Source organism: Lepus europaeus, chromosome 17 (genome assembly GCF_033115175.1).
Source record: "Lepus europaeus isolate LE1 chromosome 17, mLepTim1.pri, whole genome shotgun sequence".
Taxonomy (NCBI): domain Eukaryota; kingdom Metazoa; phylum Chordata; class Mammalia; order Lagomorpha; family Leporidae; genus Lepus; species Lepus europaeus.
In genome coordinates, this window is record NC_084843.1 from 8609103 (window position 1) to 8632799 (window position 23697).

At 52.2% G+C, this 23697-nt stretch overlaps 1 protein-coding gene across 1 annotated transcript in view; it reads right to left on the bottom strand.

Moving 5' to 3' along the window:
- Positions 1-432: 432 nt before the first annotated feature.
- The window catches only part of BTBD16 (BTB domain containing 16), a 44832-nt gene continuing 21567 nt past the window's right edge, over positions 433-23697 (bottom strand). The window contains exons 9-15 of the mRNA XM_062215182.1: positions 21449-21568; positions 8913-9004; positions 7550-7632; positions 5948-6025; positions 4440-4538; positions 1916-2104; positions 433-971 (exon numbers count right to left, since the gene is read on the bottom strand). Of these exons, the coding sequence (XP_062071166.1) occupies positions 903-971; positions 1916-2104; positions 4440-4538; positions 5948-6025; positions 7550-7632; positions 8913-9004; positions 21449-21568 (730 nt within the window). The 3' untranslated portion in view covers positions 433-902. The remainder of the gene's footprint in view (positions 972-1915; positions 2105-4439; positions 4539-5947; positions 6026-7549; positions 7633-8912; positions 9005-21448; positions 21569-23697) is intronic.

The following is a 23697-nucleotide window of genomic DNA, read 5'->3' on the forward strand; positions in this document are numbered from 1 at the left end:
ATCTCTGAAAACAGACTCCAGCTCCCTGTGAGAGCGTGGGTGAGTTTTTCAAACACGGTGCTCCTGACTCTGTGACCCCGGCTCTGCTTAAACAGTTTTCAAACTGAACGGCCAGGCTAGACCACGGCGGCGATGACAGTTGGGGTGGTTGCCCTGAGGCGGGAGGCGTGGGGAGCTGGCCTGCTCTCTTGGGTTTTAACCTGGATTCAGTTATGTGGGTGTGTTCATCCAGATTTTCCCTTATTCCAATGTCACATTACCGTATGATTTATCTGGGTTGCTGGCCCTTTGGTTTTGTGCCTGTCCTGGCTCACCTGGTCCCTGCCCTGCAGGGCTGGGATGGACCACTGAGGGCGTGGTTTCCAGCCGTCTGCCAGCTCATGAAAACCCTGTATGTCAGGACAAGCCTGGGCGGCAAACATCACCGCAGGGCTTCCAAACAGAAGGCTATAATACAGAGAACAGGCTATGCAGATGCAGCGCCACCCAAGAAGTCAAACGGGGGAGACACACAGGCAGGGGAGAGGAAGGTGGTATCAGACACTCAAAACCGCCAGGGACAGCTGTCAGGTGCGGTGCTCTGTGGCGGGCAGAACTAGGACACAAGGGAAGTACTTAATGCCCCCAGTTGGAGTCTGGTGTTTCTGCAGGTGCTCCCCTCTGCGCCCAGAGCAGGTAAAAGGTTAGGGCTGGCCCCAGGGCACTCTGCAGCCAGCAATGGAAGTGAACTTGCACTTACGCCCTTTCCATCCTCAACTGGTGGAAATGCGGGCCAAAGTTCTAAGGAGACCATAGCAGCCTAGGAGAGTCGGCGGAACACTTGAGCACTCCCTTTAATGTCCTTTTATTTTCTTTGACGTAGACCGGCGAGGGAACGATCCCATAGATTCTTCTGGAAACTGTCAAGATACCGGGAAGATGAATGCAAAGCTTGCATAGATTGGGGTGCCCACCGTTTGGATTTTCAAGGTCTAAAACATGAAAAGAGACGGAGCCAGTGAGACCTCCAGGAGCAACATAGCTGCCCTAGCAGGGGAGGGGGAGCCTCACGCCGGAGGAAGCTGCTGGGTCTCCCATCTGGCTGCACCTCAGCGTCACCTTACCATGAACTTCCAGGAGTTGAGGAATAACTTAGATGCGGTCAAAGGCACAGGTCTTAAAGGTACAGCCTGATGACCTTTCACACAGGAAGCCAACCTGACAGTTCAGCGCTCTGGACATCTCCATGTTCCCTCCTGATCAGTATCCCAGCTTCCCCTCCCCCACCAAAGACAATTGCTATTCTAATTTCCAACCTCTATTTCCAGGAAAACAACCTGGAAAACTTTTTAAAAATATTGATGCCCCAGTCCTACATGTGGCATCCTGGGTGGTACCTTGGCCAGGGAGTGAGTCTCCTCCCAGGGGACCCCACTGTGCTGTGGCTCATGGTAAAGCCCCATTCCCTGCAGGGCAGCCCCCAGAACTCCTTTAATTCACAGCCCCCCAATGCCTCCTAGGCTCGCAGGCGATTTCTAGATCGTGGCCATCAGAAGCCAGGTCAAGTACTGATTCACATGGGTGCTGGCACTGCCCGCTGAGGTGGCCAGGCTCAGTCTTCCTAGGAAGAGCCAGAGTGACGCAGGCATCCCAGGCTCTGCGATTGGCAGGAGTGGTGGGCTGTGCACGGGCCCAGGTGACACGGTGATGGCAGGTGCATTCCCCTAAGCCCTTTAACATTTATAAAATGGATCAGCTGTGGCCCCAAACCAGCAGAGTCATCAGTATGGTTGCAAGCTTTTCATTACAGAAGCTTCCTCTTTGGCTTCGTCGTTTAGCACGTGAGCAGGCTTCTCCTGTAGATCACTGTGGATTTGAAGTCAGTGAGAGAACGAGCAACCTGGAGATAAAAGAGGAAAGACAAAGCCCCGCTCACGTGGCTCTTGCAGGACGGCTTGGAGAAGCCAAACTTCTGCGTGATCTGGTTTGTCCTGAACTCCTGCCACTTGCCGTCCACGAGGGTCTGCGCTCTGATCTCATACTTCACCAGACGCTCCGCCCTCAGGCTGACCGGGCTGTACTCTAAGACCGTAGAGGACAGTCCGAGGTCTGTGTGCCTTATTCTCTGTGAAGACAATGACCCGAGTCAGAGCGCCTGGGACCTGGGCGGCCAGAGCTGGTGAAATCTGGTTCCTGGCTCTTTTTTTTAAAAAAATTATTTTGTTTGAAAGTCAGAGTTACACACAGAGAGAAGGAGAGGCAGAGAGAGAGAGAGAGAGAGAGAGAGAGAGAGAGAGGTCTTCCATCCGCTGGTTCACTCCCCAATCAGCTGCGATGGCTGGAGCTGCTCCATTCTGAAGTCAGGGGCCAGGAGCTTCCTCCGGGTCTCCCACGTGGGTGCAGGAGCTCAAGGACTTGGGCCACCTTTGACTACTTTCCCAGGCCACAGCAGAGAGCTGGATGAGAAGTGGAGCAGCCGGGACTTGAACCAGCGCCCATATGGGATGCCGGCACTGCAGGCGGAGGCTTTACCCACTACGCCACAGTGCTGGCCCCACCCTGGCTCTTACATTCCCCCTGGAGCACATGTGCGGGCAGCACAAGGCACTCCCCAAGGGCATCGCTTCCTGAGAGCTGTTGCAGAGTGCACTGCACAAACCACTGGCCAATGAATGGGAGTTTGGCCAACCCAGAACCACGTCACCAGCTCAAGCTTCATTTGCTGGGGTTAAGTCACCAACAGAGGGGAGAGGCGTTTGGCACAGAGGCTAAGCCACCCCTTAGGATACCTGCATTCCCTGTCAAAGTGCTTGGGTGAGAGTCTGGCTCCACATCCAATATAGCTTCCCGCTCATGTGCACCCTGGGGGAAAGCAGGTGATGGCTCAAGTGAGTCCCTGCTACCAACAGGGAAACCTGGATTGAGTTCCTGGTTCCAGATTCAGCCCCAGCAAGGGACTATTGTGTGCGTTTGGGGTGTGAGGCAGCAGATATGCACTTTCTGTCTCTCTCCCACATCCCACTTTTATAGACAGATGTATAGATTGACTGACTGGTTTTAAAAATCAACATTTGTATGTGATGTATTCATCGGGACATTCCGACTGGTGCTGTGACATAACTAATCTCTTTCATCTGGTAAAATCCATGCATTGAGAAACGCCTGAGTCACAGGATACCATGAGCTCAGGCCCAAGGAAGAGGCGTGACCTGCTCCAGGGCACACAGGGAGGTATGGCCAAAGCTGGGATTAAACTCAGGCCTTGTCATGTGTGCGTTCAATCGTCAACTCTTCCACACAGTGATTTAAAGCTCCTCTTTGTTCCAGGTACTGTGACTGGCAGTGGTAATAAAAACATTAATAAGATATGCCACTTTGGGGCATGGTAGGTTAAGCCTCCGCCTGCGGTGCTGGCATCCCATATGGGCGCCAGTTCAAGTCCTGGCTGCTCCACTTCAATGGAGCTCCCTGCTAATGGCCCTGGGAGGGTGGTGGAGGATGGCCCAAGTGCTTGGGCCCCTGCACCTGCATGGGGGGCCCAGAAGAAACTCCAGGTTCCTGGCTTCGGATTGGCCCAGCTCTGGCTGTTGAGGGCATCTGGGGAGTAACCAGTGGATAGAAGATCTCCCTCTTTCTCTCTCTCTTCCTCTCTCTGTAACTCTGCCTCTCAAATAAATAAGTAAACCTTAAAAAGAAAAAAGATATGGCAGTTTAGGGAAGAGAGACACAGAAGCAAGTCCGAAGCAGAACAAGGGGGTCCTTCATCATAGCTGTCTATCACCAGCATCATCACTAGGGCATCTATAGTGCTTTAGGCATCGGGTCTTGTACCAGGCCCTGTGCACACATTCACACATTTAATACCTACAGCAGACAGTGAGGTAGGTGCCATCCCTTCCCCAGGTGCAGGTGGGGAACCAGACCAAAGGAAGACTTGCTATGGCCACACAGCTCTCCAAGCAATGAGACTGCAATTCTGCTTTCAACAAGACCTTCTCCTGCTTTTCCTAAAAGTCAAGCAGGAGCCACGAGCCCAAGGCCTCCACCATCCTGCCTTCCCAGCATCCTACCCCTGCCCTGCTGCGCCGTGCCACCCTAAACGAGGCCATTCCCTCTCCCTCTGTAGGCACCACCTCTGACGTCCGTAGAAGAGTGGTCACCAGCAAAGCATCCCTGTCTTCTGCAGCCCCAACTGTGGAGAGCGAGGACCAGAGCCCCCGCTTTACCAGTGGCAGCCACGTAAGTGTGACGATGCTGTTTTGAGAAGCTCGCCTGTTAAATGGGCCAACAATACCTCCTTCCTAAGGCTGTTGCAAAATCAACTGACATGACGTATTGAGTATGATTAACCCGGCTCGCAGCACAGTCCACAGCCATGGTTAATTAGTGATGAATCAGTAATTACAAATTTGACATGAATTGGCTCTGAATCTCAAAAACATCCGCTCTATCATTCTTACCTGCATATAAAAACTGTAAGAGTTAGTAGCGTGTTTGACTCCCTTTAACTCAAAGAAGAATCCATAGACAGCTATCGTTTTTGATTGAGTTGTATACTGCTACATTGGGAAAGAAAAACAACAGAGTGAGGGTTGAGGTCTCAGTAGTCAGTGACAAGAGCGCTGAGCAAAGCAAATTCCAGTGACAACAAAAGGGACTCCTTTGACAACTGATTTAAAAGTGGAAATGCAACAGCAATTTAGCCTGGGAAGGTAGGAAAAGCCAAATTGTTGTGACTCCACCCATCTTGGGCAGGGGAGTAGTAGTTGCTGCCACTCATGGTTGATACAGCTGGCAGGCATTCATAGGCAGCAATCGTTACTGAGCAGTAACAATGCTATTTACTCCACGTGGTCCTCAGTGAGGAGAAGCAACAGCTGGGCGTGTTCTTAGATGACCTGTGCTCTGATGACCTTGGAGATAAAGTGTTTTGTGTCAATTTGATGGGCCTGAGATACTCCGTGCTTATGGTACTGGCAAGAAGCCCCCCGGGGCCAGCACCGTGGAAAGCCAATGAAGCCACCTGAGACCCTGGCATCCCATATGAATGCCGGTTCTAGTCCCAGCTGCTCCACTTCCAATTCAGCTCTCTGCTGTGGCCTGGAAACGCAGTGGAAGATGGCCCAAGCGCTTGGGCCCCTGCACCCACATGGGAGACCTGGATGGAGTTATTAGGCTCCTGGCTTCCGCCTGACCCAGCCTTGGTTGTTGCATCCTTTGGGAAGTGAACCAGTCTTTGGAAGATCTCTCTGCTCTCCCTGTCTCTTTTGCTCTGCCTTTCAAGATAAATAAATAAATCTTAAAAGTAAAAGAAGTCCTGTCTCTGCAGTCTACACTGTCTGCTTCAGCTGGGCCTCATCCAAGGGGACTCTGATCGTAGACGAAGCCCCGAGTTCCTTCAACTTGAGTTTTTTGAGATGACTCCCAGGTGCCTTTAAAAATACTGGAGGAGAGCCACAGTTTTTTGGCGAATTGTGCCTATCAGAGGGAGCCCAAGACAGCACAGACTCTCCCAGTGACTGACTTGATCCATGGCTGCTTCGTTTTTGGAGGCATCAGATTAGCCACCCAGAATGAGCTGCCTTTGCAACCTTGAACGTGGACTTGGGGTGGAGGCTCCTGGAGACTGTTGGCAGCTGCTGACGTTTGCAGGGAAGGTATGACCAAGCCATCCCATTTCCCCGCCCTCTCCTCGTTCTAGAATGCACAGTCCTGCATCTCTGGGAAACTCTGCCATCCCAGGAAAACTGGCCATCCTAGTGGGGAAATTTGGGACACACATCTGAGTGCTGTGCAGTGTGTCCCAGGCCTCTGTCCTTGGATTTCATTTCCTAGGAGCGGTGAGTATTCAGGAGAGACACTCACAATTCCTTTTCACCTTTGACCTGCCTACCGGGCATCAGAAGTGATCATGGGTAGTTCTAGAGAGGTCCCTCAGCCAACATGAGAGGTAAGCTTCTTTCAGTACCTGGTTAAGGAGCAGCCCGAATCTCACAGCCTGGGTGGCCAGATCCCTCAGGTGGGCCATGTCACCCCCATTCTCCAGCTGAAAGGGGATAAACGCGCAGAGTTCTGGCAGCCAGACCATGAAAAGGTGACTTCTCACCACGGCCCTGTCAGTCCCTGCATTCCCACACCCTCACTGTGCTCCAGAGAGTTCTGCTGTGGGGCCCCACCCTCAGCCACACATCTACTCCACCAGCATTATTGCGAACCTACTATGTGTCAGTAGGTTTACTATGTGCTCAGTGCTTTCAGAGAACACAGAGAGCAGAAAAGACAAAGCAGTCTCCCTGGGGAAATAACAGGTGCGCATCGGTAGCCAGGGCGTGAGAATGACCATGGTCAAAGAGACAAGAGCAGGTGTGGCCCTGCAGGCAGGCTCCACGTGAGGGCTGGGCACACGTGGAGTGGAATTCAGGAGATGACATTGTGGGGTGGAAGGAGGGGGCAGGGTCAGAGGACACAGACAGCGGGGTGGGAGGCTTCCCGAGGTGTCAGCCCAGGGACCGTCCCCTGTGCCGTTCCCCGGTGAGTGCCTGGTTCTGAGTTTTGTCCCAGAGAAGCACTGCTCCGTGGACACATTACCCACCACACAGAGAGCGCTGGGCACTGTGGTTGGTGGAATACAATAGGTATTTGTGGAGCTGAGTTGAATTGTAACTAGTGACTCATGCGTCTCCAGAGCTCAAACACTGCCCCACTTCATCTCTAAAAATGCAAGTTTGGAAGCACATAAGAAACACAACGGTCAGGACAGACAATTCACAAAGCGGGAGAGGCTGCATGGAAAAAGATTCGTAGTCGCTGGTAATGAAGGGAGCGAATGTGAAATAATTAGATGCCATTGTTCCCTTCTCAATGAACAAGAGTGACTTGAAATTAAAATGTTCTACATTGCTGAGGCTCATTTATCACTTGGGGGAAGAAAAATTTGGTCCCAATATTTATTAATATAGATCAAGAACCAAAAAGCACATTGCTTTCTGTGCCAGGGTTTCTATTTTTAAAATCTCCTATAGGAAAATAATTCGAACAACAGTAAAGATCAATCATTATGTGCAAATATGTTCCCTTTACTATCATTTGCAACAGTAAATGATTAGAAAGACTGAAAATTTTTTACAACAAAGGAGTCACAAGGTAGCATTGCTTGTGGCAAGTTCTCTTGGTGGAAGAGTTTACAGCCATTAGGAGAAGTGCATTTGATTGCGTGTCTTATGTGTTTACAAAAGGACCAAGAGGCAATAAATACTGGGAGACATTAACAGTGGTTGGCAAAGGGTAGTTCCTCTCCTTCGACTTCTCTGCATTTTGAAAATGCTCTGTAATAAATTTTTGTTACATCTGTGTTGGTCTGGAGAGGATGTGACGGCTACTCCCCACACCATCTAGGTCATCGTGACAGGTGCCCGAAGCACTTGGGCCTCCTTACTCCTTCCCTTCCTTGCTCCCCCTGGTGGAGGATCCACATACGTCCTGAACCTCAAAGGCCAAATCTACGTCCAGAAAAGGCAAAGTCAGATAGGCAGGGGTGGAGAGTGAGGTCCTTGCTTGGCAGGCGACTCACCGCTTGGTAATGGCTGGCCGTAATGCGCATCAGCCAGGACTCCGGGAAGAAGTTGAGGTGCCTTAACATCTCCAGATCCTTGCCTTGAAGAGAACAAGGGGCATATGTTATAGGGGCATATACAAGGGGCATAACAGTACCTCAAAAGCCTCACTCACAGAAAGAAAAAGAAGTCAGGCACCGAAGGAAGACGAAAAAGCACCCAGGACTTGTTTAAGGTTTGGTTGAGAAAATGGGAATAAAACATCTTGGAGTTGCGTGATGGTGTTTATGGTCAAGTACTTGTTGTCTCCAAATTAATCCCCTGTTAGCGATTTATGCAAATAAAGTTCCCAAGGAATGATGAACGCACTCCAAGTCGGACGCAGCATCAGCTTCAGGGGGAGATGTTCTGTGTTACTCTCGGGTACTAATGTGTTGAAGTTTAACATCTTACTTTGGAAGAGATACATTCCCAGCAATCCCGCAGGAAGAGACTGCCCCTGTGTAGCCTGGAGATACTGCTGACGCCGAGCCATTGGTAGCCCTCCAAGGTCAGCCACATCCTCACAAGGCTGCTCCTGTCTCACAATACCACCCAAAAATGTCTCAAAGGAAGGAGGAAGACGTCTGTGGATCAGCCCTTTAGTTTTCTTCCTATGCCTTTCCCTAGGTCTTCCTTCCCAGGGCCCCAAGAACTCACAAGCTGACCCATCAGCTACAAGCCTTCACAGCCCCTCTCGGCTGCAATCCTTCCAGGCAAGGGTGCTCTGAGACAGATAATCTCATGTCTAGAAGCAGCTTGGGCAGAACTCTCTGGACCCATCAGCCACCCCTGTGACTTAGAGCTGCTTAATGTATGTGGGTAGCTGGAAACAGCTTTGCAAAAGTTCTCAGAGCTCCTTTCCAAGGCAAAGGTCTTGCTGGGTGCCTCCTGTTCTGCAGAGAGCACCTTCCCCAATGCTTCCCTCTCCTTTCCCCATCACAGTCTCTCCCCTGTGCCCAGAGCCTACAGTTAAGGGAGCACAAGCCTGAAGCATGGAAACATGAAACAAGCCACCCAGAGGGGAATACCAAATTATGGGGCAAGGCACAAAATCTGATGGCAGCTGAGCACAGTGTCCCAAGGGATACGCCTCTTCTAGCCATCACTGTGAGTCAGGAAAGCACCAGCCAGCCCCATGGTACAAAGGGAACCGAGAACTGGTTAAGGGACTTGCCCAAAGTCACGCTGCTTGGAAGTGACCACATCGCATTCCTTTGGAAATGTCTGCTGCAGCTTTCCTGGGAGTGGCTGGGGGATGGGGGATGGGAGATGGGGGTTGGAGGTTGGGGTAGGTCCCCTACAGCTTTCTGGGGACCCCTCACATGGGCTGGCACTCACCGCTGGTGATGTTGTGCAGACGCAAGCAAAGGAAGAGCGGCATCAAGCTCTGTCCTGCATCCTGTTCCAGAAAGCAACACTTCCTGGGCAAGCTGAGCAAAAGCACAAAGGATAAGAGGCCTTCAGAAAGCAGCTTTCCGGAACGAGCTGGGGCACGTGGGAGCCGTGCCCTGGAGACCGGGGATTTCACCACGCAGAGCGGGTTTGCTGTGTGGAAGCAGGGGTGGCTTAGATACCATTTGTGAAGCTGAATCCCAGGAGCTGTCATGGGACAAGTGGGTTTTGTGCAGTGTCTACCTACCACTGGATCGTGCACGTAGCTGGTCCCCAACCAATGTGTGTTAAGTGAGTGATGGGAATGTGTCAGAGGATTTCATACACGTTGCTCACCTGATCTCACCAACTTTCTGTGGGACAGACAGGGCAAGCCTCATCAGCTCCATTTTACAGATGAAAAACCAAGGTTCAGGCAGGACTCGAAACCAGGACTTCTGAATCTTCCTCTACACATACTTACTTATCAAAAGAGAGGTGACCAAACCAAGCACTTCCGAAGTGTTTGTGGTAGAATTACAAAGCAAGCAAGCAGATGTGTGGGCATCCACTTTCAGCAGCTGGTTTCACCATCAGTCCTGCTGCCGTCACTGTTGTTCTGAATGCCAGCTGTTTCCACACAGGGCAGAAGGTCAGGGTCACCTTCAGAAGGTCATATTGCCCTCAAGAAGTTGTGCATACAGACACACATCCACCCCTGTGTTGAAATCATTTGCTTCAAAAAATGGTCATTTTTCACCAGTGGGGACAATAAAGGGTACCTTGTCCACATCCCTTTGGAAATGCAAAGTCATTCCCCAAGGCAGATCCTGTGTGAGATCAGCCAAGGGCACCTGTAGATTATTGCCCCATGAGTCCAGGGTGACGTCCAGGTCATATCCTGTCCTGGCTGGCCCAGAGGCACCATGGGCCCTGTGGCCTGCCTCTGAGAGAGATGCCTACCAGCCAGCCTGAGACCACTCGTCATCATGACGTCTGGGCATTCCCAAGGCTCTCCAAGTCAGGGGTTTGGTAGATGGGTCTAGGGATGCTGGGGAAATGTGGAAGGGGAGATGAGCACAAGGTCAAGTGTGTTTGGGTGCAATTTGACAGTTGTTTGTAGAAACTGGAGGAGGACAGATGAGGCAGTACTTTCACGAGGGCAGAGCTGGAACCAGGGGAGCTGGGGCTAGTGTGGGCCAGACCAGTGCTCCAAGAACACAGATATCATTGTGGGACAAACAATACTCTCTGGCTTCCTTTCCACAGAACATTCCGGAAGGCACCTCCTTCCTGCCCTTCTCCATTTAATGAAGGGGGCATCATGGCCGGCAGCAGGTGCCAAGGCGGCAAGCAGAGGCCAAGATGATGTAGGCATCCCCAGCCTCACCAGGTAATCTGGCAAAGGAGCCCATGCCTGTGGCCCACTGCTTCCCTGAGCAGTCGGCACCTGCTGTAGCCAGCGCTTAAACACGGTCAGTTTCAGCCACAGAAGAAGCAGGAAGGACAGGTCTACAGGGAAGCATTTCCCCTCCCCCCCAGAAGCCACCTGGCACCCAAGCTGCTGCTTTGCATGGAGTAGGGAGGGCAGCTGGGGGAACAGGAGGGCCCAAGGCCCTGAGGGGGTTGCAGACGCAGAGGCCCCCCAGCTAGGACCTCTCTGCACACATTTGGGACAGATGGTTGGATTTCACGACCCTGGGGGGAAGTGGCAGAGATGCCGCCCAGGGTGGCTGACATGGAGAGGTCATGAATCAGCTCATCGCCCACACAAGCTGGGCCCTGGAGCCAGTCATCCCGCAGTCACATGACCGAGCCTGTCTGAGCTTCACCCTCCTGTGTCAGGTGGGCACGAGAGCCCGCATGCCTCCTGGGGGTGATCGGTGGAATCAGAAGGTGGATCTCAGCATGTGGTGGGTACAACTGTGCACCCAGTGAGCCCACAGGGCCTGTGAGTGCCGCCCCCGCCCTATCTCCCCCAAATGCCTTGCACTCACACGAGCCTGCCTGGTGCCCAGCACTGTCCCAGGTGGTGTTCACCACCATTGCTATCCTCTACCTCACCCAGGCCATACGCCACCCCAGAGGGAGAATACGGTGTCCTCAGCTTCTGGTCTGAAAATCCCACCCTCTGGAAGCCATCGTGAGAACCCTGCTCCTGGCGCACAGTGTGGTCCAGCATTCAATGCCGGCCTCCTCAGCCCAGCCCAGAGACCTCCCTGCAGCTGGCTCAGTCCCCAACGCCTGTAACAACTGGGACTGGGCCAGCCCAGGCTGGGAGCCAGGAACTCCATCTGAGTCTCCCGCGTGGGTGGCAGGGACCCGACTACTTGGGCCATCACTGCTGCCCCCCAGCGTGTGTATCAGACAGAAGCTGGAATTGGGAGAAAAGCAGGTGTTGAATCCAGGCACTCTGATACAGGACGCGGGCATTCCAAGTGGCATCTGGGCCGAACGCCCACCCCATATATCACATTTCAAGGTAAACTTTGGAAAAAATACACACCTGGGGGCGATCAGTCAGAGTGAGAAGGGCACGAAGCTGTTTTTGAGATGTAAGTCAGTACAGAGGACTGGACAACTCCTGAGGTCAGAGAGCTGGGAAATGGTCCTCTTGGCTCTTAGCCCCAAAGTACGGTAAATAAGACAACAATTCCTGCTGCCAGCATCACATGGTTCCCTCCTGAACATCACGCTGTTCAGTTGCTCCTGCCACAGGCTGTACGTGCCCCTCCTGGGAGGCAGAGCTGAGCCTAGAGCAGTCTTGATAAATGGGTGGGTTTCCCTCCAGGCGTGATGCTTGAAGTCTAACAGGCAGCACACGCCGGAGTGGGGCTCAGACCCAGGACGGACCCCTTCTGCTGTGTTACGCAGTCATTGCTTGTCCCTGCTCCCCAGATGGAAGAAGGGAGTATGTGTCTGCCGTGCTGATCACGGGTTCTCAGCGTCGGGCACTTAGCTTGTGATTTGTGGGAGAATTGACTGGGTGAATGATCTGGTCCCTGACAATCCTCTGGCTCCACTCCCTCCATTCACCCACAATTTGTCTTGGAGGAGTAGTGCCAGCCCAGGTGCACAGGCTCACACACTCTCGTATACACACAGGATGCTCTGCAGTCGCCAGCTCATTTGTCAGGCCAAGCCCTAGCAGTCATTCATCCAAAGTCATCCACCAGTGTCATCCAACCCAATGTCTTTCTGACTGTCAAGATGGTCCTGACCATTGCCAAAAAGGAAAACCATGCAGGACCTCCGGAATCTTGTGTCATGATAACCACAGTGCCCACTTCAAGGACCTCCCGCATCCAGACTCCTTTGCTTCTTCCAGTCCCCCGTGTTTATGGTTGAAGATGTGCTTTGCGGCTTCTCAGTAGGTCCAGGAATCCGCGAAGCCACGTGGTGGAAAGTAAAACGTTGGTAAGGACAAGAGATCAATAACACATACAGCCTTGAGAACGAGGCAGATTCCGGCTCCGGAGAGCCGAGCCGGAGGGAGGAAGTGGTGAACAGAGCAAGAGAAGACACGGACGAGGCGAGATGCACGCAAGCAAGGTCAGGAGAAATCCCCTGTCCCGGGGGCACCAGCCTCTCTGCACAGGGCTCGGCACAGAGAACAATCTAACAGCGCCAATGCCGTGAGTCACCGGGTATTTCAAAACACATGTTCTGGTAAAGCGATTAACATTGTCACACCAGCAGTGCCTGGTTTCACTCTCACTCTGTGGCTGCCTCTGCAAATGCCATTCGTGAATCAAAAAGGCACGTGGGGATGTCAATCACAGAGCACTTCCTTGGAGAAATCAGGGGGCTCTGGGCCCCTGAGGTGTGGGGTAGGCAGGGTGCCTGTCCTCCTAAGTTCTCCTAGGTGGTTTCCCGGGGTGGGTGGGAAGGGGCTGCAGGATGTGCTGCTGTGTTGTCAGGCCAGTCCCATCCATACAGCCACACGTGTTCTGTTCTTTCTTCCAAGAGAAGCTAACAGGAGGACTCCACACAGTATGCATGGGAGATCCAGGCAGGCCTCCTGGTGGCGGCATTGGCCAGCTCTGCGAAGTTTGGGTCAAATCAGCTAGGGCCTGGTAAGAAGAGACCCAGCGGGACAGCACAGAAGATTCTAGAATTGAGTTCATGTGGGAACTGGCTTCGCTGGCCATTCTCAATGACCTCCTTCCAACAAGGTTGCTAAGTTCATTGCCAGAACCCACCCACGCAGTGTCTGAGAGGGGCCAGTGTAGGGAGGAACAAGTCAGGGAGGGACCTGGATTCCAAGTCTGCTGTGGTTGGGCTTCAACCCTGAGTCAGCAGGCCCAGAAGAACCATGTCAACCCAGTCACGGCTCCATGTGAGATGTAACACACGCCGTCCCTCCTCACTGCCCATCAAGGTCAAGTCCATGCCCAGCAGGACTGGAAGCAGCCAGTGCTCTTTGCACTTCTTGCAAGCTCTCATTCTGGGGGAAGCCTTGAGGCCTTTGCAAACAAGAACTTGTTTCCATTTAACACCAAACAGCTGATCAGAAAGTCACCTGTGTTCCTCCCGGCACAGACATTTTCAGAGTTGCAGCCACCATTAAAGAACGTTCACGCAACATTCATTCATTACTTAGTGAATCGCCGTTACGTGTTGGGCACTGGGAGCCCAGAATGAACACAGCATGGTGCAGGTACAGCCCAGGGTGGCAGAACCATCGAGCTCTCCAACAAGATGGCATTTTTTTTTAAGATTTATTTTATTTATTTGAAAGACAGAATTACAGAGAGAGGTAGAGACAGAGAGAGAGAGAGAGAGGTCTTTCATCCACTGGTTCACTCCCAAATTGGCCGCAACAGCTGGAGCTGTGCCAATGACCCAGGTGGGTCATCTTGCTGCCATCCTGTTTTGCAGCCATTCTTTCTGCCCCAGGTACATGGTGCCTCCATTTGACATCTGGTCTCCCCCTTTCCTCAGCCCCCCTCAGTCCCACACCCCAACACCAGGTAAGGCTACCTCTGCCTGTGACCTGACACACCTCACACAGTCAGTCACATGAGAGCAACACTTGTGGGTACAGCCGTAGGAAATTTACAGCCCTAAGTTAGAAGAGAAGGCAGCCTGGAATCAATGATCTAATTATCAATGATATAAGTGTCCATTTTCAGAAATTAGAGAAAAGAACATCAAGTAATATGCAAAGTGCAAGCAAGGACACAGCACATTTAACAAAACAAACAGAGAAATCAGCAAAGCTGGAAGTTGTTTCCTTTAAAGGCCAAGAAACTTCTGACAAAGCTGATCAAGGGGAATTTTTGAAAAATACACAAATTACCAATACTGGGCATGACAAAGGATTATCACAACAAATTCTATAGCCATTAAAAAGGTAATAAATATTTACCAAGTGTGATAACATTCTAGGCCATAAAACAAATATCAGTAATTTAGAAGAATAAAATCATACAAAGTATTTTCTCTGATAACAATCCAATGAATTGGAAATCAACAGAAAGATATCTGGGAAAAGCCTCAAATATGCAGAATACAAAGAACACAGTCACTTAAAACTCATGGGTCAAAGAAGAACTCAAAGACAAAATTAGAAAGAATTTTGAACTGAATGAAATTCAAGCGACAACATCATAAAATGTGTTAAAAGCAGCTGACGCAGTACGGAGAGGGGAATTCACAGCACTGAGCACTTGGGCCGTGAAAGAGGAAAATCTTACTCAACGACCTGTCTCCAATTTATTACACTAGCAAAAGGAGAGAAAATTAAACACTTGACGAAATGAAACATCTATTCCTGAGCGACTCTCTCATCCAAATAGAAGCAAAAGGAACTCCTCAATTGATAAAGGTATCTGTGAAATACCTATAGTTAACCTCCTACTGTAGATTGAAACCAACTACTGAGAGATTGCACTCTCTCCCCTGTGATTACACGGCAAGAATGTCCACTCCCAACCTTCTATTCAACGTTGCACTGGACGTTCTAGTCCGTAAAATCAGACAAGTTTAAAAAAAAAATACAGCGTAGAAAGGAAGAAGTAAAACTGTTTTTATTCACAAGCAATATGATTGTTCATGTAGAAAATCCTCAGTAATCAAAGTTAAAATAACAACACCCCTTCCAATGGTGTCAAAAATAGGAAACATACTTTCTAGATGATGTTTAAGACTTACTATAAAACATAGATGACAGGCAGGCGCCCTGGCTCACTAAGCTATGCAGTGCCGGCACCCCGGGGTTCTAGTCCCAGTTGGGGCGCTGGATTCTGTCCCGGTTGCTCCTCTTCCAGTCCAGCTCTCTGCTATGGCCCAGGAATGCAGTGGAGGATGGCCCAAGTGCTTGGGCCCTGCACCCCACGGGAGACCAGGAGGAAGTACCTGGCTCCTGGCTTCAGATTGGTGCAGTGCACCGGCTATAGCAGCCATCTGAGGGGTGAACCAACAGAAGGAAGACCTTTCTCTGTCTCTCTCTCTCTCACTGTCTAACTCTGCCTGTAAAAAAAAAAATAGGTGACAGGAATAAAGGGACCTAAATCAATGGAAGTACATACCATATTCATGGATCAGAAGACTCAATCTTGTTAAGAGCCAAAATTCGAACAGGCACCCATATGGGATGCTGGCACCATAGGCCACGGCCTAACCCGCTGTACCATAGCACCAGCCCGTGGTGATTTCTTAAAAAGGTAAGCACACACCTATAATGTTATCCCACCATTCACCTAGACAGATTTCTATGCATTTCTACTGCCTTTATTTATAATAGCCCCCTCAGTCCAATGTCTTATTTATAATAACCCCCAAACTCAGTCCAATGTCTTCCAAAAGATGAACAGAAAAATCAATGTTGGTAACCCACAAATGGCATACCGGCCCCCAACAACCAGAGCACACAATGACACATGCAGCAGCAGGGATGCATCTGAGTGAAAGAATCCAGACAGAAGCAGTCCAGACTCCACAATTCCACCGTAGAACATTCCACAAACGTGAACTATTCAGAGTAGCAGAGCCAGAGCTCAACTTCTTCATGCCCGCGACACATCCGTTCTACTCCTAGGTTTCTACCCAGTAGGAGCACACAATTACATGTACCAAAGGGCACATCCAAGTCGTGTGCAGCAGCACTGCGCCTGGTCGCCCCAAATGCTTCCAAACATTAGCATAGGGAAGTTAATCTCATGAGTGTACTTTATAAAGTTTATGGAAAATGAAAACCCTTTTTTAAATATTTATTTATTTTCATCTACTTGACAGAGTGACGGGGAAGAGATGTTCCATCTGCTGGTTTACTCTCCAAATGCCCACAACACCTGGGCCTGAACCAGGCCAAAGACAGAAGCCCAGGTCCCACATGTGAGTGGCAGGAGCCCAAGCACTTGGCCGTCATCTGTGCCTCCCAGGTGCCTTCGCAGAGAGCTCGGCCAGATGGCAGAGTCAGGACTCAAACCAGACACACTGATGTCTCAAGAGACGGCTTAAGCTGCTGGATCACAATTCTGCCCCCGTGGAATTTAAAGATAAGTTTATTTAGGTGCAAAAAAAAACCCCTGAAATCCATGCACACAAAGGCGGGGGTGTCTTCAAAAAGTTCATGGAAATGAATGTTATAAAGAAATTGCACCTGGATTTCAAAAAATAAATGTTTACCCCAGAGTCAACTTGTGTTTTCATTTCATTTTCCCACTGACTTGTTGTCGTATTCCTGGATTGCTTAGAGGGAGAAAAACTAGACATTCCGAAGTGTATGGACCGTGGGATTCTGTTTACATAAAGTTCCGAGGAGGGCGGGATGTGTCCGTAGCAAAGGAAATCAGGACCTTGGTTGCCTTTGGGGCGGCAGTGACGGGGTAAGGCAGGCTTGGGCTGCCACACTTCCTGAGACAGGTGCTGGTTTTACAGGCTGTCCATTTCATGGAGAGTCACTGAGCTGTGCACGTCAGGTTTGTGTACTTCCTGCATTTTGTGTTTTGCTTAAAAAATACACTTTTCAGGCAGTTTCAGATGTGCCTGCTTTGGGCCTTCGCCAGGTGCTGGAATTGCAGCTGAACTTCCCAGGCCCAGTGGGATGCAAGGATGACTTTTCCCCCACGGATGAAACCAACAGCTTTGCTTACAGTTCTTGTTTTGCCTACAAGATGTTATGTTTAATGCTGGACAGAGTATTTGTTTTTCTAATACAACCACAGCCAGGAAAGCAGGCTGCCAGGCTGGCTGTGGGTGTGTGTGTGTGTGTATGAGTGTGCAAACGTGAATGCCTGTGTGTGGGCAGGCACGTGCTGTCTGTGTGCATCTGCAGGTATAGGTACCTGTGTGTGCTCATGTGCCATGTTCTCTTCCTACATGGATGTACTTGGAGATAAAAATAAGCTTGAAGATGTTCCAAAATGGCTGGCTACACAGAGGAGTTTCCATCCGTGTCCTGGGCACACAGCACAGGTTCAGGAAGGATTTGTTGAATGAATGAAAGATTGTAAAAAAAAAAAAAAAAAAAAAGTCAGTGAATGAAGGAAAATAGAGTGGTGCAGACAGCACTTGGTATGCGCATCCCCCAGAGCAGAAGGCCTGGGCTCAGTCCCAGCTGCACCCCTGACCTCAGCTTCCTGAGAATAAGCCCGGGGAGCAGCAGGGATGGCTCTCACACTTGGGTCCCTACCACGCACGTCGGAGACCCGAATGGAGTTCTGCGCTCTTGGCTTTGGCCTGGCCCAGCCCCAGCTGTTGTGGGCATTTGAGGAGTGAACCAGTGGGTGGGAGATCTCTGTCTCTCTGCCCCCTCTCTCTGCCTTTCAGATAAATAAATAAATAAACAAAATAAGAGAAACGGAAAAGGGAGGGAAGAGAAGGCTTGGGCGCTCGTCTTCCCTTGCAGCGACTACCACGGCTGCAGCGTCCATTGCTCAGGTGCGCCCCCTCCTGGTTTCCTTCCACTCACTGCCGGGACAGAGGAGGGAGGGCTCGTTTGACTCAGCGTCTGCTCTCAACAGCCCTTCGGGATGCTGGGCTGGCCAAGGCCACTCTCACGCTGCAACTCGGCCTCTTTCCTGGTGGCCAAGGGCTTGGGCCTTGCAACATTTGAGTGGCTTGTCCTTTGCCGCCACCTTATGGAAGTGCATCCTGTTTGGGAGGTTCCCATGATGTGGTGGCCTCAGAACGTCCACTCTGACCACTGCTCCCCACCCCTCCACCAGGAGACCGCCTACGGATCTTCTGTTGCTTAAATGATTTCATCGGTGTCTGCAACTTTAAAAAATCTCCGAATGGTCAACTTCTCCGTCCCCATTCCTGAGCTCCTGCTCACCCCCATGGGGTCTGGCCCCCCCACCCCGCCCTCATCACTGGTCCCCGTCACTGGCCCCTGACACTTCTTAGATTAGTGCTCTTCAGCCTCACTGCATTTTGCAGCTCAACGGCCCTGGTGACCCAGTGGTGGCCCTCATGGCCTGGGGGTCCCCACAGGCTCTCTTCACCCCAGCTGGGAGCTGCAGTGCCTCATGGCTGCATTCCCCAACCCCACCAGGCAGCAGCGACGAGGCCCCGTGCTGCTACTGGGCAGTCCACGGGGCCTCGGGAAGGGAAGGCAAACCCCGGGCACGGGGCCACCAGCACCCGACCAGGGCAGACGCCACTTGTCTGCGAGACCTTACTCTCCCTGGGCCTGGACGGGAGCTTCGGGTTGCTCTCGGCACAGTGCACACCACAGGCACTGCCTGTCGCTAAACACGGACGCTTGTCTGTGCCCCCGGTTACTGTGAGTCGCTGCGCTCTGAGTTCCGCATCAGGACGTTAGACTCACTTCCCTGAGGATCAGGGCTGCACAGGGACGCTCGATGGCATCTGGCATTGAGTCAGCTGCTGCCGGCCCAGCACGGTGCTGGCAATACGATGATGGGGATACGATGGGCCTTCTCTGTAATCCACTCGTGCTGGGCCTAGGGAGAAAGGCCACAGGCACGACCCAAGGGGATCACAGGGGACCGCTGGGTCTGAGAGGCCCTTTGGGGGGGGGCTCCTGCCGTGAGCAGATGGAGACAGGAGGCAGGGCAGGCTCAGCGGGAGCAGTGAGGTCCCAGCAAAGGAGCATGGGGACTCAGGACGCGCATTTGGGAAGTAGAACCATGGACAAGGGCACACCTGACAGGTGCCACCAGCGTGAGACGAGAGAGAGACGGGAGAGGAATTCACCGGGCTCTAAGCCCGGGCCCACGGTCCTCCCTGTGAGCCGGGAGCCGTGGGCAGAGGCACCTGGGCGGCTGTGGGGAAGAGAATCCCAGCTCTTCACTCTTCTGTCTTCTCTCCCAGCCAGGCCCAAAGGTCACCAGAGAGGGTGGGGGGCAGAGGTGGGAAGCAGGAGCCTGGCAGGGAAGGGACGAGCAGGTGCACAGGTGTCTGGAGCCAGCCTGCACTGCTGCCAGAGTCCTTGGGCCCTCATGGGAGGCGTGGGCACGGCTGGGCAAACCGAAGCAGTGAGAACACCTGGAAACCAGCCAGGGTTCCAGACAGAAAACCCATGCAGGAGGGGGCTTGGGGGCCATGTCACGTGGCAGTATGGGATGTGGGCTTAAAGTTCAAGTCAAAGTAGACTCAGGAGGAACGTAGAGACTCTCTAATAGCAAGGGATAGACGCCCACACTGGGAGGGGGCTTCTGGTGTAGTGGGAAGTCCCCTGCTTTGGCCAAAGGGTCCATACACTGATTCCCTCTGTCCCACATGTCCCTCTCATGTTCAAAGCACAGCTCCAGGGGCCAGCGCTGTGGTGTGGTGGGCAAAGCCACCTCCTGCAATGCTGGCATTCTATATGGGTGCCAGTTTGAGTTCCACTGCTCCACTTCCAACCAGCGCCTTGCTAACGTCCTGGGAAAGCATTGGAAGATGGTCCAAGTGCTTGGGCCCCTACACCCATGTAGGAGACCTGGATGAAGCTCCTGGCTCTTGGCTTTGGCCTGGCCCAGCCCTGGCCATTGTGGCCATTTGGGGAGTGAACCAGCAGATGGAAAAATCAATCTCTCTCTCCCCTCCCCCTCTCCATCTTCCTCCCTCCCTCCATCTCTCTTTCTCTGTCTGTCTCTGTAACTCTGCCTTTCAAATAAATAATTAATTTTTTAAAGCATAGCCTCTGCAAATCCCCCATGCTCTGACTCACGTCCTATCTCGCGGGCTAAGAGGCTCCCAGCCCGAGCGCTGAGCTGGCACCAAGCAGCAGCTTCTCCCGCTGTGCATGACTCACTGGAAAAAGTGCTTCACGGGCTACTAAAGGGTGCAGGGGGAGGAGGAGGAGCCTAAAACATTTGCTTTCAAAGCAAGTTGCAGAGAAAGTAGGCACAGGATGCCCCATGCTGGCCCTGAGGACCGCTTTCTCCCAACAGTGAGACAGGGCAAGACGGGCTTTTTGGTTAATGTGGTGCAAAGATGTTCCAGGAAGAGATTCAAAACAACACGCGTGAGACGTGGCTCAACAGGTCGGCCCAAGACCTGTGCGCAAGGAATGGGCATCGCCACTTCCCTGAACACCCCCCGGGCTGCCAGGAAGCCCCCTCCCTGCCTGACGGTGGAGGGGAGGCCCCCTACCTAGGACAGACCCTCAGAGGGCTGCCCGGCTCCGGGGCACACACTCCACAGCCAGCCCCATGCAGGCACAGCGGATCCTGCTAACACGGCCCCTTCAGAAAACACTCCCAGGCAGAGGGGACACGGCCAGTGGGAAGTGGGGGTCCTACAGAGCAGCTTTAGAGGTCCTCAGTTAGCAATAACACTGAGGCCAGAGGCAGCCTCAGCATCTTTCTAAACCCATGCCCAGGGGGTGACTACTGGGCTGAGAGGAGGGGGAGCAAGAGAGGAATCCCACACACCCCTCCAGGAACGGGCAGCAGTGTCCAGGGCTTTAGCAGTCCAGTCCCTGACCACCTGAGCAGCATCTGACAAGACATTTCATTTCTGCGTCTGTTTGCTCGTCTGTAAAACAGGAAGAATAATACCAGCCCCTTTGAGATGAGATCACGAGTAGAAAGTACTGACTGGAGAGACTGCACTTAGCGACGTGTATTCATGTGGCGCCTACTATTCTACAGCAAATGCAGTGGTAGCTTTTCCCTTCCGTGTTGAGAAACAGAGCTTGGGGAGTTTGTGAGTTCAGAGAGCGTAAGAAAGTGTGTTAACGCTATGAAACCTTTGTACATTCAGATACTTTTTCATTTGTCCAGAAAACCCAGAATCTCCTACGCCATCTAATGAAATCTTAGTGGAAACGAGCTGGTGTGACTTAGGTCCTGCTCACCACCAGACACACACAAGGTGCCAGGAGCACTTCACGATTTCGTACTCTCCAGCTGCTTGCAATGCACCTGTCCCAGGAATTGCGTGTTTTGATGGAATCCCCGAATCTTGGGCCCCACAGAACCAACAGCAGCCCCTGCCCTCTGCGTGAGGCTATGATGCACTCAATCGCTGATGCATCCCCCTACGACGTCAGGAGCAGAAAACCAGCATCCGTGCGTCTCTCCGGCCACACCGAGTCGCCTTACCTGCTGAAAAACGTCTGCATGGCTTCCAAGTTGGGAATCGTCTGGGCTTTTTGGTTTCGTTGCAGGAAGACCCACAAAAGTGTTGTTTTCAGAAGATGGAACTCACTAAAGGTAAACAACCTGGTCAAAACAAGAGATTGCAAAGACATTTTAGGAATAGACAAAATCACATTGTTGGCAAGAAAACACAGTTCAAAGTGAGTTTGGGGGAGGGGTGGGTGTTGAGGCATAGTAGGTCCAGCTGCCACTTGCAGTACCGGCATCCCTTATTGGAGCACTGGTTCGAATCCCAGCTGCTCCGCTTCCATCCCAGCTCCCTGCTAATACAGCAGAGGACGGCCCAAGTTCTCGAGCCCCTGCCACCCACGTGGGAGACTTGGATGGAGTTCCAGGGCTCTTGCTGTTGTGGCCTGAAAGATCTGTCACTCTGCTTTTCAAATAAACAAATAATACAGAAATTTGCTTTCAAAAGTGAGCTTAAGAAGGAGGCAACACCACCCTCTAGAGTGTATCGATGGCCTCAGACAAAGAGAAGGTCACTCTGATAGCGAGTGGCAGAGCGCGAGTTGGCTGTCCACAGCCTGACCCTGGGGCCCGAGCTTTCGCCCTCCCACTGTGCTGTGTCTAATGAGCCCTCACCATGTGTCGGGTGTTCCCAGGATATGCTGTGCACCCTCTCTATTGAATCCACACAACAACCCACAAAGCTTGGATGTGATCCTTTTATGAATGCAGAAATGCCATTGACCCTATGTTTATTTAAAGTTTTAGTAGTTGTGGAGCCAGCGCTGTGGCGTACAGGATAAAGCCGTTGCCTGCAGTGCCGGCATCCCATATGGGCACCGGTTCTAATCCCGGCTGCTCCACTTCTGACCCAGCTCCCTGCGATGGCCTTGGGAAAGCAGTAGAGGATGGCCCAAGTCCCTGGGCCCCTGCACCTGTGGGAGACATGGAAGAAGCCCCAGGCTCCTGGCTTCGGCCATTGTGGCCATCTGGGGAGTGAACCAGCAGATGGAAGACCTCTCTCTCTGCCTCTGCCTCTCTGTAACTGGCTTTCAAATAAATAAATAAATCTTTAAAAAAATTAGTATTTGTTCATCACAGTTTTTTTTTTTTTTTTGCATTGCTTTTGATTGTGAAACATTGCACAGATGCATACCTGATGACCAAGCTTTTTCAATGGCCCCTTACAGCTCACACCTCAGGTGAGGGCCTCACCTTCCTCACCCCGCCCTGGCTCCGAGCGACAGCTGAACCGTGAGCTTCCACGGCGGCTCAGTTCTGGGCTCAGACCGGGTCGTGGTCAGGTTAGCATCTCCGCTCTTGTGGGCCGTCCAGCTGCCTTTCCTTATGTCCGAGTGGCAGGGACAAGAGCTGCTCAGAGGACGGGGGGGGGGGGGGGTGCGGCAGACCAGGCTGGGGGACGCATTGCGTGGCTTTCCTGTTGCAGATGTCACCAATCGTCACACACCCAGCGGCTTGAAGCAACACAGATTGTTCTCTCATAGCTCCGGGGCTCAGAAGTACAAAATGGGTCGCACTGGGCTGAGATGAGGGGGTCAGCTGGGCTGGGCGCCTTCTGGGGGCTTTGCTTTGCCAGCTCCTAGAAGGGCACCAGCGTCCCCTGGCTGGGGCCCCTTCCTCCACCTGCCAGTCTCTCTCTGGTTCTGGCTCCTCTGCCTCTCCCCTCTTTATGTTTAAAGGAGCCTTGTGATTATATCCTAGATCATGCAGGGTGACCTTGGTGTTTAAAGTCAGCTGATTAGCCATCTTAATTCCACCTGCGGCTTTAACGCTCCTTTGCTCTGCAGTCCAAGCACACGAGGGATCCCCAGAAAATGCGCCTTAGGGAAAATCATGCATGGACTTGAGATTTTTCTATTGCATCAAAATGAACTTATTTAGACATTTCCTTTTCTACAAACTCTTTGAGGTATTCTCAGCTCCTGGGGCTTGGGGCTTGAACATCAGAAAGATCCTGCAGGTCCCAGGCGCCCAGCACAGGGCGTGGCTCACCACCAGGTGCTCCGTGAAAGGCAGCTCTGACTCCCCTGGGGCAGGGCTGGGCCGGGGCCAGAGCCCCCACTGTGCCTGCAGCTGTGTGGGGTCTGTCCTCAGAAAGGAGCCACGCCAAAGACCCGCTGCTGCCCCCTGCCACGTCAGCGTCAGCTCTGTGACGTGGGGACAAACAGCTCCTCCAACAGCCTCCGGCGCCCGCGTTAGCTAAAGAGCCATTTCCGCGTGTTGGT